Here is a 17,287-nt window from a genome sequence, read left to right as displayed (position 1 = left end):
ATTTTGGTAGGGTCAGAATCAGGCAATGTTATGAATGTGGAAGTAGGCAGCTTTGGTGAAGGAGAGGGTAAGTGGTTGAAAGATTATCTCTGAATCAAATAGGTTGCAAACAGTCTGATTCAAACTCAGGTAATGGTATGGGAGAGGGGTGGAGTCAGTGGCTAGAGAATGAAGTTTGTGATTGACACCAAAGACATGGCTTTGATTTTCCTAATATTTAATTGGAGGAGCTTTCTGCTTATCCAGGACTGGATGTCGGACAAGTAGTCTGATAAATCAGAGGCAATGGAGGGATTGAGAGAGAAGTTGATGAGGTAGAGCTTGGTGTCATTAGTGTACATGCAGAACCTGATATTTTCAGATGATGTCACTGATGGGTATCATGTAGATGAAAACGAACAGGTCCTTGGGGGATACCAAAGCTAACAGTGCAGGAATGGGAGGAGAAGCCATCTAGGTGATTCTCTGATTACAGCTGGAGAGACAAGAATGAAACCAGGCGAGAACTTTCCCACCCAGCTGGACATTGGAGGAGAGGCATTAGAGAAAGATGTTGTGGTAAACCATGTCAGAGGCTGCAGACAGTTTAAGAAGGATGAGGAGGGATAGCTTACCACTGTCAGTCACAAAAGATGTCATTTGTCAGTTTGATAAGAGCAGTTTCAGTGCTGTTGCAGGATGGAAACCTGATTTGGGAATTCAAAAATGGAATTACAGGAATGATGGGCATGGCTTTTGGAGGAGAGCACATTCAAGGATCTTGGAGAGGAAATGGAGGATGGAAATGGGGTAATCATTTCCAAGAACACAGGGGTTAAGTGTGTTTCTTTTTAAGGAGGGTGATTCAGCAGAGGTGTTGCAGAAAGAGCATCCTGGATTGTTTCCAGATTGTGTAGTAACGAGGTCACAAACTCACAGGTTAAAACAGGAAGAGGCGGAAATTAAAAGGCAGGGAAAAGATGCTGAAATTCAATTAACTGATACTATCTTTGTTAGGATCGTTCAGGGAGAGAGAATGGAGGAGAATGTTGCTGAAGTGTTTAGCTCAAGGAAATTGGTAGAGTTATAACAAAAGGATCCACGAATAAAGCAGTTATATCAGACAGCTTACTCAGAAACAGATGCAGAATGTATTCCAGAATGTTATTACCTTAAAGGTAATGTGTTAAAGAGGAAGTGAAGGCCATCTCATGTTTCAGCAGATGAAAAATGGATGGTTGGGCATCAGATGGCCATCTGGATACAGAAATGAGATATTGAGAGTAGCTCATGACATTCCAAAAGGGGGACATTGAGGAATTAGGAAGACTCAGGTGAAAATATAAAAACATTTCTATTGGCCTAGATTGCGTAAAGATGTATTCCAATTCTGTAGAACATGTCACACGTCAGGTGACAGGGAAACTTCAAGCAGTGGTTAAATCGGCACCTTTAATTCCAATTCAACCATTTGAGGAACCTTTTACTAGGGTCCTGGTTGATTCTGCAGGGCTGTTCCCTAAGACTAAAATTGGAAATCAGTACTTGCTTATAATGATGGATGTATCTACAAGGTTTCCGGAAGTGATACCTTTGCGAAATATTACAGCAAAGAGAATTGTGGGAGAATTAACTAAATTTTTACAAGATATGGTTTTCCAAAAGAAATACAATCAGATCAGGGTTCAAATTTCATGTCACAGCTGTTTAAGGAAGTAATGAACAGTTTGGGATTAAAATAGTTTAAATCAACAGCTTACCATCCCTGAATCACAGGGTGCTTTGAAAAGATGGCATCAAACTTTAAAAACCATGATGAGGGTTTATGGTCAAGACTATCCACAGAATTGGGATAGGGGAATTCCATCAACAGGAATGCATCAACAGGATTTAGTCATTTTGAATTAATCCATGGTCCTGAGGTAAGGCGACCCCTGAAACTGATTCAGGAGAAATCAGTGGGTCAAAATTCAGAGACTGCTCTCCTGGATTATGTGACAAACTTCAGAGAAAGATTGAACAGAGCATGTGAGTTAGCTAGGGAACATTTAAAGATATCACAGCAGGTGATGGAAGCGAAGGCAGATAAGAGAGCCACAGCTTTTAGTTTTGTTGCTGGAGAAAAAAGAGAACCACAGCTTTTAGTTTTGTTACCAGCACTGGGTGAATCATTAAAAGCAAGGTTTAGTGGGCCTTACAGGATTCAAGAGAAACTGAGTGAAGTAAATTATTTAATAAATACTCTAGATAGAAGAAAGAAGTAGAGGGTGTGTAATGTAAATGTGATTAAAAAGTACTCTGACAGGGAAGATTTCCAAAAGGAGGTATTAGTGGTGGTAGATAAGGAGAAAGAGGTAGAAATGAAAGATTCTAAAATTGATTTTCCTCTAATCTAATCAGTATCTGGATAATGAGGGGGGACTTAAGAATTTAAATGTAATATTAAGTTACCTTCTAGACAAATTTCAAAGTGATTTGGAGAAGCTATTGCAGTGGGAATAAGATGGGGAGGATAAATTTAGCTACACATGATGTAAATGTGGAGGATTCAGTTTCAAAAAGGCAACATCCTCATAGGTTAAGTCCAGCAAAATTATCACATGTACAGAAAGAAATTGAATTCATGCTTCAAAATGACATAATTGAGTCTGGTTGCAATAACTGGAGTTTGCCTAGTGCGCTGGTACCATAACTGGATGGAACACAAAAACTGCGTGTGGACTATCAAAAAGTGAATGCAGTAACAAAAGCGGATTCATATCCTATGCCATGGTTGGAAGTTATGCCATTTGGTATGAAAAATGAAGCAGCAACATTTCAAGGACTGACAAGGTAATTGCAGGACAGAGCAATTGTACTGTTTATAGTGACGACTTGATAGTTTTCAGTCAAATGTGGGAGGAGTATTTACAACATCTGGAAAAACTGTTTAATCAACTGCAAGGAGCTAATTTAGTGATGAACTTGGCTAACAGCGAGTTTACAAAAGTGCAAGTTACATATCTAGGCCATACCATTGGACATGGTAAGGTTTCTCCGAGAGACGTGAAAGCCAAAGCCATTGTGAATTTCCCTGTGGCTACAAAAAAATTAGAAGTTTTGAGATTTCCAGGCCTGAATGGGTTTTACCGGGAGTTTGTACCAAATTTTAGCAGTGTGATGGCTCCATTGACTGAACTATTAAAAAAGAACAGGAAGTTTCAATGGACACAGGGGTGTTAGAAGGCATTTGACAGTTTGAAAGCTCTATTGGTTACGACACCAGTTTTGGCAGTGCCTAATTATGCCAACCAGTTTAAGCTGGCCGTTGACACAAGTGATATAGACATTGGGGCTGTACTGTTGCAAGAAGATGAAACTGGAATTGAGAAACTGTAGGGTATTTTTCATAAAGCTGAATGTCCAACAGAAAAGATATTCAACGTTCGAAAAGGAGACTCTGGGTCTGGTGTTAGCATTGCAGCATTTTGAGATTTATGTTGCAAGCAATTCGTCAGAACCAATTGTTTATACAGACCACAATCCTTTAAAATTTCTGGACAAATCTCGAGTCCGAAGTGCAATACTGTTCAGATGGAGTTTATTACTGCAACCATTTAACCTACAGATTATACATGTGGCTGGATGAGAAAATCTAATTGCAGGCGCATTGTCGAGAGTTTAAAACTCAGAAGAAATTAGACATTTACAACCTGGGCATATATTGTTATGCATGCACCTGGTAATGTAATAGTTTGGGTATATAGATAAGTATAGTAAATAGTGTAAGATGTGTTCAGAAAATGAAGCCATCTTTTAAAATTATGATGGTCAATTTTTCCATAAGAATGGAGATGTTACGAAAGTATAATAATTTTCATAATATTCTGGTTTATTGTAAAGTAGGTTTATGGGTGTGAGTGTAGCTGGTTCTGTCTGTGTGATTTAATTACCTTGGAGTCAGGTAGACTGCAAGCTTGAAATTATCAAAATAAATTAGGTGTAGAAGTATACTTGAAATGATGAGTAAACATGCATGGGGTCTTTACATGTAAATTGTGAAGGGAATTTGCATTTTTAGATAAGTGAAGGGGTTGTTTGGATTTCAAAGGAATGTTAGGATGTTTACAACCAGCCAGATAAACAAGGCTAAGCAGTGTGTTTATTTTTCCCAAAGGTTACTGACAATGCTAGCAACATGAAAGATTTTTATATTGTCAGAAAGGTACAGTTCCAAAGACATATGGAACAGTAAATTTTACATATTAAAGAGAGAGAAACATATATAAAGGGAAATGAAAGGCTATGCTGGGCTGCCATATAAGATCTAGTAGGAGTGTGTGGAACAGCCCTTGGGAAGCCTCTAGCCATTTGTACATAAGTCTGCTGTGTCCAGTAATTAAAATTGGAGACAAGCTTTTGGAAATTCCATTGTCAAGTGGGTACTGTGGTAACTTGCTGGCTTGTTTTCTTAAACTTAAAATCTATTTTGGACCGTTGCCTTAAAGAGAATGTATAATTGGGAGGCAGGTTGATTAGGAATTTTAGGATTCGTTATGGTAGTAATTGTAGTCTTATGTATAAATCTTTTCTTTTGCTAATAAATACTTTAATTTAATTTTTAAAAATCCCTAAAGGTCTTAGTGGACTCCTTGCTTCTGAATTCAGTGTACACATCTTCTCGTAATAAATATAAATTGCAAAACCATTGTGATAGCATGGCCAAGTTTCCCTTGTGGATTTGGTCCACATGTCACATATCGCCTGCCACGTCATAACGGTGATGATGAGGGAAGATTTGAAGACTGAGGAATGGTACCTGTTAACAATATCAAAATCAGGAAGGGAAGTTAGTTGGTCAATAGTTCAGTGGGTTGAGGGTGCAGGAAGTGAGTCTCATGGACAAGGTAAGCTCAGAGAGGGTATGAGGAGAGATAGGAGAGAAACTAGGGAAAGGTACAAATTCAGGGCTAGGGTACTGGGAAATCTTGGGGAAGTCTGGTTTGGTGGACTACTGGAAGGGAAGAAAGTGACAGAGGAAGCTGAATGTCTCAATCTGAAAACAAGATCACGAGCAACTCACACTTGTTTGAGGTCAGGATGGAGCAAGCAGGTTAGACGGGTTTAAGAAGATGATTTGTAGTAGAGTAGAGAAGCCAAAGGCCATTTTTGCAACCCAGGTTGATCCTGGAACAGTTTTGGCAGATGAGTTCAATCTAGCAAATGAAGCATGGCCATGATTAAATCTACTTGCATGCCTGCCTATCCAACATTTAACAGGACATCCTCATTACAACTTTAACATGATGTGAAGCGATTTCAGCTTTGCTTTGCTTTTGCTAGTGCAATGTAAATCGAATGTCAAAGATCAAATGACTTGGGTTCAGAGTTGTCTTCACTCCAGTGTCTGTCCTGACCTTGGCTGGAATTGGGTTGAATTTACAATAATGTCAAATGGCAACACTTTTTACCAATGCTGCAGTTGTAGTGTAAATGCATTAAGTGTGGTGTAAAATAACTAAAACCAGTTAGATTGCTACTTTTCTATGGGCCCTCTTGCAAATGAGAATTAGTTTTGTATCCTGGCATTTTCTTTTAATTTAAGCTATCAAACTTAAGGGGCTTTTAACAATTTTAATGTAAAGAATGGGTTTGATTTTCTGCCTTTCAAATTCAGCTCAGAAAGGATTGCTATTTCTTAGAATAGTGTTTTTCTTCATATTTGTTTTGTACTACTTTTATTGGCATTCTTTGCATTTAAAAGCACCATGTGCAATTACTTCCAATCCCACTTCCCTAGCCATCATCTGCTTGCACACATCCAATATCATTGGGCTGAAAACGTCTTGGCACTTAATGAACTAGTTGCACCTGAAAAGTATATTCTCAGATGTCACCCTTGCATTTGTGGTTTATCTCAATAAGGCCCACAAGAAATATTTTACTTACCTCTGAGGTGACCAATCAACTTTGGTTCCAATACAGAAAGGAATAGTTTATACTAAGTGAAATAGACAGAAATTCTTCCATGTGTGAAAGGAACTAATTAGAGAGAATGTGTGCTCTATGTTTTACCGAGTGTTGCACTTCTCATTTGCTGTGAGTTTCTGGAGCCCATGAATGTGTCAGTATCTCTGCCCAGGGTTTACCAGGTGGAAATGGGACAGTAATGCTGGGCAAATTGTAGAGGAAAGCTGCAATTCCTGCTCCATATCTGGCTAATGCCATTCAGAGAGGAGCTTACCATTGGAAGGCCAGAGTGCCTGCCTGTTGCAGGTGGTAGGCCCTTCTAGTATTGAAATTGCCATACGTGCCCTGCCTTTACCTGGCAGTACAGCCAAAGAGGGCCAAAAATGGTAAGTTGAAAATAATTTCTCTGGGGCCAACAGGAGCAGGAGTGTTTCCCCACATCTACCCTGCAACTGGCCAGGGATCACCTCTGGGATGCCTGATATTTCACTGGCCCAGAGCCAAGCAACAATGGAGTACCAGCTTAGTGCCCACTACCTGACAGCAGCATTGTGGCGAGGCCCACTCCTCAAATGGACCAGGCCTCCTGCAAAAACTATCGGGCAACTGACTAGCAGTGCATCTGTCAGTCATCTCTCCTGGAGTTAAAATCCACCCTCAGGCATCCTACCATGAGAATAACAAAAGACTTAGGCTGAGGCATCCTGTGAATGCACATCTCCTACCCACAAAGCAACATCTGCGTGAAATATTTTGGGTGTTAGAGATCCAAACCTCTGCACTCCTTGTCAGCATGTCCAATAGAAATCATTGACTAGCCACAGATGTAGCTACGGTGAGACCATTCTAGTCACCAGCTCTATTTTTTAAGTGAAATCCAATGGGGTTAAAAACGATTAGGATTCAACATTAGTGAGCCCCATTCCAAACCTGTCGTCTCCTTTCCAAGATAGTAGGATTTATTCATCTCCAGAACAGAGGAAATTCAGGACTAATGTTTAAACACTCAGTGGATGAAATTGGTCTCTGGGAAAAGCAACTGGCTGCCCTCTTTGCAGCACAATCAAAATGGTTCCATCATCTCAATTTACCACTGCATGCCACATTAGGATTCCCAAACCTTTATGCAGCAATCAGTTGTACATCATTAAGTGTCATTTACTTCATTCATCCTTTCTGTAAATCCCTCTTGGTTTGTGACAAGCTTATGAAATTTTCCAGCATTACTATTTTCAGGGTACTTGACTGATTGTGCCCTCTCCTCCATCTCAGAGGTTTCACCTGCTCAAGTAAAAAGCATAATGATCACAAATTGCTAGAACAGTCATTTTCTGCTGAATGAGAAAATAAATAAAATTGATGTTAATGTGGTCGGTATTCACACAGTCTCTCTGGACGTATAAAGGAAATGTTTCACTGGTCCTTCTCTTAACTGCTGTGCCTCCACATTGCCAGATGTTTTGCTTCTAGTCCTTTCTGATTGTGTGGCTCTGGAAACAAAATTTTGGTGATTATACAAAACACAAAAATTATTTTAACTGGCCTTGCTTGCGTGCATAAGTCTGTAACACGTGTGAAGACAAATCGATCTGCCTGCATTCCCTACTATCCCCTAAGGTGGCTATTAACTTTTCACTGTCAGTGTCAACAGAGTCAAAACTACAAACTGGGCACAAATCCATTATTTGAGGAGAGGGCCTGGGAAAGGGGGATTGCACAGAGTGCTAATCGCCGAGGTCCCTGCCTTCAGGGAGCCCCCAGGCTCCAGCAGCACAGGCCCTCTCTCGAGTGGCTGCCTCACGCCTCGATGTGCTTGCATAAAAACACTCCACTCTGGGTCAAGGTTCTGTAGTATAAGGGGTTATTGGAGCGAGAGCCTGAGTCTGTGCAGCCATTTGTTTTGACAGCCAGGGTGCATTCTGGGTGATGTAATCCACCCTCGGCCGCGCTGACACCCTCCTGCACAGGTGTCGGCCTACTAAAGGACTACAGGAGAGAAGGTGGCAGAGCAGGCTAGGGAGGGCAGGAGGAGAGTCGGTTGCAGCAACAGCAAGACCCAGCAGATAGAGTGTTAGACAGGCCTGAGAGGAAGCTCAGTCTTGTTAATTTCACAGCCATCCCAAACTCCAGCTCAGTGATAAATTCTCTAAACCTCTCGGGCCCGGGGGAAGTGAGTGAGTGAGTGACACTCACTCACACACTCGCACTCTCGCTCGCACGCACGCAAGCACGTACTCTCTTGCACACACCCACGCACTTGCATGCACACACACACTCACTCACACTCTCATACGCACGCACACACTCACTCACTCTCACATACACTCACTCACACTCACTCTTACATGCATGCACACACTCTTTCACTCACTCTCGCACGCACTCACTCACTAACTCTCTCTCACACGCACACACACACTCTGTCACACACACACAGACGCTGCTCGGTACCGGACACACACATACATGCACACCAACCCCCAGGCTGAAAGGCAACCTGCTTCCTACCACACTTTCGTATGAATTCTGCCACGGCCAGCTTTGTGTGTGCACCACCAGAGGCAAATGCAAGATTGCTGTTAGTTAAACTCAATTCTTTAGTTCAGACCAAGTCCCCTTCCCTGGCAACCTGGACTTGGAGTCTAGTCTGTCTCTCTCTAGCTCTGCTTCTTAAACAATAAGGCAAAAAAGGTTTATTAGCTAGCTCTTCTGCTTGGCATTTTAATGGTCATTTTTAATAATTACTCATTTTTAAAATTATCAGTTTATTGCGTTGACATTGTTTTTCTGGCTCAGCAAATTTCTAATATTTTCTTCATACCTTAACCATTTTTTTGAATTTCATGTTTCATCTTGTGCCAAACCGGATCTCAGGCGGCTGTTGCTGGGTTTCTTGCTAAAGGGGAATGAGAAGCTCATAAGCCTGGAGGGCTGGCAAAAGGGGTTATTTTGCTCCAATACAAATAGGAAGTGTTGGAAATACTCAGCATGTCTTACAGCATTTATGCAGAGAGAAACAGAAGCCAGTGACCCTTTGACAAAAGGAGTGCAGATCGAGCACCCTGAAGCATTGACTCTGTTTCTCTTTCCACATATGCTGCTGAGTATTTCCAGCATTTTCTATTTATATTTTAGATTTCCAACATCTGTAATACTTTGCTCTCCTATTATATGCTCCATGCTGGGCATTTGTATGTGTGGTTAGTTTCAATTTAAAATGGGAAACTATTTACCACTGAATGCAAAGTATGAATTTTCTGTTTACAAAGCTTACTTGGGTGGATAGAAATAGCGCATTATTGCAGGTGAATAGGTTGGTGCTAATTTACTGGAAGGTTTTGCCATTTTTAAACTTGGAAATGAAACCAGGAGCCATATGTCAATAGAATATGTCACGGTGAGTTCAAGATATTCTCATTTGTACATTGGATTGTTGTTTGCGGTCCTTGTGAAGTACAAGTCTTTTGGATGTTGCTGTCTGGATAGGGCTAGGGCTAGGTTCAAAGAAGCAGAGTTGGTTACATAATATTATCAAGTTTATCATACTGAAATCTGAGCCTTCAATGGGCTTTATAAGTAGAGACATAGACCCTGGCTCTAGTTACCATTTCAGTATAAAAGGCAGTATCCCAGTCTGATACAAAATAATTTTGTTGCAACAAGCTATTGTAAAGTGTTATGAACTATGTATAATTTTAAGTTGAATTTATATTTACATTCGTGTGTTAAGAAAGGTAAAAATGGTTTCTGTTTCATTTAGGCTTTGTTTGTGAACCTTGGTGCCTAGGTGTCTGGGTAGACCCGTGACTAAAGGTTTTAGGTCTTTTGGGTTTGTTTGTAAATATACAATTTTATTGAGGGCTTACAACCCCTGAAGCTAAAGAGATGGGTTAAAGGGGTTGAAAGTTCAGCGATTCTGGAAACGAAACACAAAGAAGGAAAGCTTTACTGTTTCTTAGTTACAGTGATCCAATGACATAGACACAGAAAAGACAGGAGTTGAGAGAGACAGCTTTGAAAGTGTGTGTATCAGAGAGAGAAGACAGGGATTTGAAGCTTTCTGAGGAGAGAAGCTGCAAGGCTAGTGGGATAGTAGTTAACTGAATAATCTGTTATGGGACTCGGTAAAGTGATCAATTTAGCAGAGGTGTAACTGGAAGACTGAGTTTAGGAAACTCATTTGTTTGCTCTGCAGTTGAAGGAACGGTGAGTTTAGAGTGCAGTTTTCGGGTGTAGCGGGAGAGATATAAGTTGGGTTAGAAGCATCAAGTGAATGCTCGGAAATTTACTGAAAGAAAACCATTTGCAACTGTGCCAGCCCCAAGTGAGAAGCCTTTGTGTCAAGCTAGTGGTACCTCTTCACTGGTTCATGTCTATAAAGATATTCCTGGGGTAAAGGAATAGTGGGAATTTGAATTTCTTGTGTTTCTTCTTGTGTTTGTATTGAGATCTTGCCAACCTTTTTGTCTGGTGTAGTATAGTTCACTTTTTTAGATTTAATAAATACTTTGTATTGAAAGTTCATCAGCAGATTCCTGTGAATTTGTTCAGTAACTTTCCTCCACGGTTTCTTAAAAGAAAAGTTAGGATCTATCAAGCCAGGTTTTACTTTGGGATCTGACTTGTCCAGCATTAACATGTGGGGTCATAACAATTGACACTGTATTGATTATTTGAATATAAATTTAGTTTAAGAAAACTGAACATCTCTATTCTGTTCTTCTACATGTCCAGGCACTTGGCATTACTCTGTGCAGCTAAGATTGATATTTAGTAAATGATAAATTTAACACTGTACCTCCTTGCAGATAGATAAAACAGAGGACAAGTCACTGGAGGAGCGTGGTCGGATTCTCATCTCTTTGAAGTACAGCTCACAGAAAACTGGGCTTGTCGTTGGCATTGCACGATGTGCACATTTAGCAGCTATGGATGCAAATGGCTACTCAGATCCTTTTGTAAAAATGTAAGTAACAAACTGTGTCTTAATAGATAAGGGGACTTGCATATTGGGAATTCTTGACCTAGGAAAAGTTCAATCTAAAAATCATAGCTCATATCAACTAAAAAAGCTTATGTGTAAATATTGTCCATACTGGCCACAGATTATTGTGAAAGATTGTACAAATTGGTTGAAAATAATTATCTATTACTAGATTACTTTAGAAACATTCCTACTCCATTGGGAAGGTTGTTAATGTGCAATTTCTGAGCATGTTTATACCTGAAAAATGGCACACCCATAGAATATTGCACAATCAACAACGTATTACTAACATTTCTTCGGGTGTATGAAAAGCCATTGTAACCATTTGCAGCCATTATACTTGTGAAGTAACTTCAGTGATACACTGTGACACAATCACTGAAGGAAAATTTATTTAGAAATCCAATGGGAATCACAAGGTAAAAGCTTTTATTTCTTCCCTGACCCAGAGGGTTGGGGGCTTTGAAGTAAAATAAAGTAACATGGCTTAAATTAGTTCAAAAGTTTTTCAAAGTGGCCATTGTATTGTTCAGCCTTCAGCTTTCAGTTTCCTTCTATTCTTTTCACTGCAATTGTTTTTAATGGGAACCTTCTTTAGTTAAGCCATTGTAAATATTGTGCTCCAAATTTATTAAAGGATGCCTAAACAATCACATAATTGAGACCAGAAAACACAATTTCCCTATACATTTGGTTTGTGCGCTATAGAATATTTTACCACCTCCTTTCCAGATATAGATCATTCACTGGAAAACTGCAAAATGAGTTGCAGCAGTCCCTTGTGTTTGTAGTAAATCTGTCCTTGATTTGATAGAGGTAAGCAGCCAGATTTCTATAATATCTAATGTTGAGTTTTAAAAAGGTAAGTTCCTTCTGGGCACAAAGCAGGTGAGTATTAAATAGTAAGAAATGGTTCTGAGCACCTCGGCATGGTAATTTCAGTATCCCGCTCATGCAACTTACCACCATTCTCAATGTAATTTACCAACCTATAATGTTTACTGATTTCCTTTCACTTCTTGCTTTGATTCACTCAGTTGGCAAAGGTCGTGCCCATGGAAGCACTTAGTGAAGTTTACTTTACACTGATCCTGCTTAGAATATCTAAAATGAAGATTTGCATTTGTAGATATTCATTCAGAACCTCAGGGTGCCCCAAAGCACTATAGAGCCAAAGAAATACTTTTGAAATGTAGCTACTGTTGTGATGTAGGAAACCTGACAGCCAATTTGCACAAAGCAAGCTTCCACAAGCAGCAATGCAATAAATAACCAGAGCATCAGTTTTGGTGATGTTAGTTGAAGAATAAATATTGGCCAGGACAATGGGCAGAATTCCGTTGCTCTTCTTGAATACTGCTATGAATTTTTTACTTCCAACTGAGAAGGTAGATTACAGCTCCGATAGTGTAGCACTCCATTGGTACTGGATTGGAGTATCAGCCTTATTTATGTGCTCAGGTCTTTGGAGAGGGAATTGAATCCACAAAATTCCAACCTAGAGGTGAGCATGCTACCAACTGAACCAGGACTGACACGGACAACTAGGAGCTGGCTTATATAAAAATAAACCTTAGTTTTTCAATCTTCTTCTCCTAAGTCCCAGTGCCATTATGGATCAGATTCACTTGCATTAAATGTGATTGGTAATTAAATGTATTATGCTTACCATTCCATCTCCCTGGAATCCAAAGTATATCATGAGCTCACTGCAACTATTAATCATTTCAATATCCTGTCAATATAATATGTAAAATTATACACCTAATGAGCAATAATATAGCATTATGTGTTTACAATGCACTTACCTGGCACTCCATGTTACTTTAGAGGTTTAGTGTACCGAGACTTTGTAATAAATCTCTAAACCTGAAAGCCAGCAGTTCTTTTATTTATAATTCCAGGAACAGAAATGTTGTAAAAGACCATGGAGGGCCAGTTAAAACTAATTTCAGTGCTCATCAATCCTTTGTTACCTTTACCTCTTCCTGTTGGCTGTTCCTTCTCTTCCTCATTTAACTGTCTTGTAGCTCATAAGTAAATATTTTAATGTAAAGTAGAAGTATGCATCCAAATTGATTAAAACACCCAGGCTTCTATATGTATCATATATTTTCATGTGTAGGCTTTACCTTTTGTGTCTGTTTTATGCCTTGTAAATTTGTGGATAAAATTTACCAACTGGAACTTTTTGTCATGAATTCGCTGATAAGACAACTTTAAGATAAGCTATTGCTTTTCATAATGGAATATATCCTATTCAGAAATAAAATTTATAATATTTTAAAGAACGTGCATTGCTGAAAAGCACTTAAGACATTTTAGGCAACTCCGTAAGCATAAACGTGGCACTAGATTTTTAGCCCCTCTGTTGGGTTTGGGAACAGAGGTGGGCAGATGCTAAAAATAGCGCCACCAACCTGCATGCCGGTTAATTGGCTCATTCCATTCTGGGCCATCTCCCCAGAGTTGGGATGTGGGGGAGTGGCAGGGTTACCCAACCACATGTGGCAGATAGGCAATTAAGCTAATGAAGGCTCACTTAAGACCAATTCAGGATGGCCGACTGGGATTTTCCAGTCAGCCTCCAAGCTCTTGGAGGCGGTGCTGACCAATCTAGCTGCTTGGCAGTGGCCTCTCATGACTTTCGGTGAAGCTAATGTTCCAGTTAGGCTTGGAGGCCCTCTCTCCCTGCCTCCCTGCATGAGCAGCAGCAGGCTCCTACCTGCCTGCACGAGCAGTAGCAGGCTGCTTTCCTTTGGAGGGGTTCACACCCCTTTAACCCATAAGACCATAAGACGTAGGAGCTGCTCCGCCATTCAATGAGATCATGACTGATCTGATAATCCTCAACTCCATGATCCTGCCTTTTCCCCATAACCCTTGATTCCCTTACTGATTAAAAATCTGTCTATCTCAGCCTTGAATATACTTAACAACCCAGCCTCTACAGCCCTCTGCGGTAAAGAATTCCACAGATTGACTACCCACTGAGAGAAGAAATTCCTCCTCATCTCTGTTTTAAATGGGCACCCCCATACTCTGAAATTATGCCCTCTGGTCCTAGACTCTCCCACAAGGGAAAACAACCTTTCAGCATCTACCCTGTCAAGCCCCCTAAAAACCTTATATGTTTCAATAAGGTTGTCTCTTATTCTTCTAAACTCCAATGAGCACAGGCCCCAATCTACTCAACCTCTCCTCATAAGAAAATCCCTCCATCCCCAGGATCAGCCTAGTGAACCTTCTCTGGACTGCCTCCAATGCCAGTATATCTTTCCTTAGATAAAGGGACCAAAACTGTTCACAGTATTCTAGGTGTGGTCTAACTAGTACCTTGTATAGTTTTAGCAAAACTTCCCTATTTCTATACTCCATTCCCTTTAAAATAAAAGCCAACATTCCATTTGCCTTCCCTATTTCCTGCTGAACTTATATGCTAGCTTTTTGGGATTCATGCACGAGGACCCCCAAATCCCTCTGCGGTGCAGTTTTCTTCAGTCTTTCTCCATTTAAGCAATATTCAATTCATCTATTCTTCCTGCCAAAGTGCATAACCTCACACTTTCCCAGATTATATTCCATCTGGCACGTTTTTGCCCACTCATTTAACCTGTCTATATTCCTTTGTAGACTCTTTGCATCATTCTCACCACTTGCCTTCCCACCTATTTTTGTGTCATCCGCAAACTTGGCGATAGTACATCCTGGTTCCCCATTATTATTTCCCCAGCCTCATTCTCTAAGGGGTCTATATTGACTTTGGCTTCTCTCTTCCTTTTTATATATTTGAAGAAGCTCTCACTGTCTGTTTTCATATTACTTGCTAGTTTACCCTCAAAGTTTATTTTCTCCCTCTATTATTTTTTTGGTCATCTTCTGTTGGTTTTTAAAGCTCCTTTCCCAGTTCACTCCAGCCAACTCTGCCCTCATTCCTTTGTAATTACCCCTATTTAAGTTTAGCACAGTTGTTTCTGAACTAAGTTTCTCACTTTCAAACTGAATGTTAAATTCCACCATGTTATGGTGACTGTTTCCTCGGGGATTTTTTACTCTGAGATCATTTATTAAACCTGCCTCATTACCAGATCCAAAATAGCCTTGATTCCTGGTTGGATCCACAACATATTGTTCTAGGAAACTGTCCCGAATACACTCTAAGAATTCTTGCTCGTGGCTACCTCTGACAATTTGATATTCCCAATCTACATGAAGATTAAAGTCACCCACGATTAATATACTGCCTTTTTTACATGTCCTCATTACTTCCTGAGTTATTCTCTGTCCTACAGCATAGCTACTGTTTGGCGGCCTATAGACTACTCCCACCAGCGCCTTCTTCCCTTTGTTGTTTCTTACCTCCACCCATAAGGATTCCGATCTAAGATCATTTCTTGCTATCGTACTTATTCCATCTCATACTAACAAAGCTATCCCACCACTCTTTCCTTCGTCTCTATCCTTTTGAAAAGTCACATACACCTGAATATTTAGTTCCCAGCATTGATCTCCTTGCAACCATGTCCCTGTAATGGCTATAAGATCATACCCATTAACCTCTTTTTGTGCCATTAATTCATTTATTTTGTTCAGAATACTACATGCATTTAAGTAAAGCGCCATTAATTTTGCCTTTTTACCATTTTTTCCCCCTTTGACCCTATTTGCTGCTTTTTTTATGTTTGTACACTCTGTCCCTTCCTGTCACACTCTGGGTACTATTACCTAAGTAGCTGACCTGCAATGCTGCCATATCTTTTTGCTTTGTAAGCCTACTTATCCCCTGTCCAGAACCCTCCCACCCTCTGTTTAGTTTAAAGCCCTCTCTACAGCCTTAGCTATTTGATTCACCAGGACACTAGTCCCAGCACGGTTCAAGTGAAGCCTGTCCCACCGGAACAGCTCCCTTTTACTCCAGTACTGATACCAGTGTCCCATGAGCTGAAACTCATTCCTCCCACACCAATCTTTGAGCCACGCATTTAACCCCTTGACTTTATTTACCCTATGCCAGTTTGCCCGTGGTTCAGGTAGTCAGCCTGAGATTATTATCTTGGAGGCTCTGTTTTTTAATTTAGCTCCTAACTGTACAAATTCTTTCAGCAGAACCTCCTTTCTGGTCCTATCAACATCATTGGTACCAATGCGGACGACAACAACTGGATCCCTCCCCTCCCACTCCAAGTTCCTCTCCAGCCCTGAGGAGATGTCCTTAACCCTGGCACTGGGCAGGCAACACAGCCTTCGGGACTCTCACTCACAGCAGCAGAGAACAGTATCTACCCCCCTAATTATACTGTCCCCTACCACTACTTTGCTCTTATTTCCCCCCCATCCCGCACTTGAATGGCTTCCTGTACCACGGTGCCGTGGTCAATTTGCTCATCCTCCTTGCAGTTCCTGCTCTCGTCCACATAGCTTGCAATAAACTCGTAACTGTTCGACTATTGCAGGGGCTGAGGCTCCTTGAACGCTACCCCCGGGTCCCCATACCTGCCTCACCTGCAGTCACACCCCCCTGTCCCTGATTACAGACCAATTTCGAATTATCTAACCTGTGGGATGTGACCGCCTCCTGCAGCAAAGTGTCCAGGCAACTTTCCCCCTCCCTGATGTGGCACAATGTCTGCATCTCGGACTCCTGCTCCTTAACTCGGATCCGAAGTTCCTCGAGCTGCAAACGCTTACTACAGATGTGTTTGCTCCGGATCACCTTGGTGTTCAGCAGCACCCACGTGCCGCAGCAGCAACACATCGCCCGTCCTGCCATCGCTATCTTATTCTATTTAATTATTTAATTAATTAATGAACTAATAACCCCCACAGTGAATGTCTGTTTCCCACACAGTGCGAGCTTCTGACTGTAAGACCCCTCCCTTCTCTCTGGTCTAAAGGCTCTTGTCTCTACTCTTGATATCATGCCATACGATAACTTGGATACCATTTAACTAAATGTGAAATACCTTTATTAAATCTCTGAGCAATAGTACATACTCACGATGACACTGGTTGTTTAGGAATCCAGTAAACTAGGGCTCATCTCTGGTGCTCAGTCCTTCAGCAGATTTCCCAGCGTGACTTCGGAATGGCTGACCAAAGCACTCTACCAACTGCAGTAACAATGTCCTTGAGGGGTGCTTCTTTACACACCTTCCTGACCCTGATCCTTGGCATATAAAGTAATACCTTAAATTAGACCGTCCGATTGGATTATTAATCCCACCCTGGCCATCCAGACCACCTTTACGTGGTCATATCCTGCCCTCAGCAGGGGGTTGCCTCTGGTTGCATACCAACAATGGATCAGTATCTTGGGGCAAGAAGTAGGCCGTTCACACATTCCCGAGTGGCCATTGTTTAGTTCAGTTTCTG

General features: G+C 40.9%; 1 protein-coding gene across 2 annotated transcripts in view; it reads left to right on the top strand.

Annotated features, from left to right (window-relative positions):
- The window catches only part of LOC144684619 (double C2-like domain-containing protein beta), a 344,343-nt gene that overhangs the window by 214,053 nt on the left and 113,003 nt on the right, over positions 1-17,287 (top strand). The window contains exons 6-7 of one of the 2 annotated variants that reach the window (XM_078548631.1): positions 10,737-10,894; positions 12,820-13,102. In XM_078548631.1, the coding sequence (XP_078404757.1) occupies positions 10,737-10,894; positions 12,820-12,934 (273 nt within the window). In that variant the 3' untranslated portion in view covers positions 12,935-13,102. Of the gene's footprint in view, positions 1-10,736; positions 10,895-12,819; positions 13,103-17,287 lie in introns of those variants that run through there. The other variant, XM_078548630.1, reaches the window with a different exon arrangement.

This window comes from Cetorhinus maximus, chromosome 9 (assembly GCF_964194155.1).
Source record: "Cetorhinus maximus chromosome 9, sCetMax3.hap1.1, whole genome shotgun sequence".
NCBI classification, from domain to species: domain Eukaryota; kingdom Metazoa; phylum Chordata; class Chondrichthyes; order Lamniformes; family Cetorhinidae; genus Cetorhinus; species Cetorhinus maximus.
Note: the sequence above shows the minus strand (reverse complement) of the source record. Positions and strands in the feature narration are given on the sequence as shown.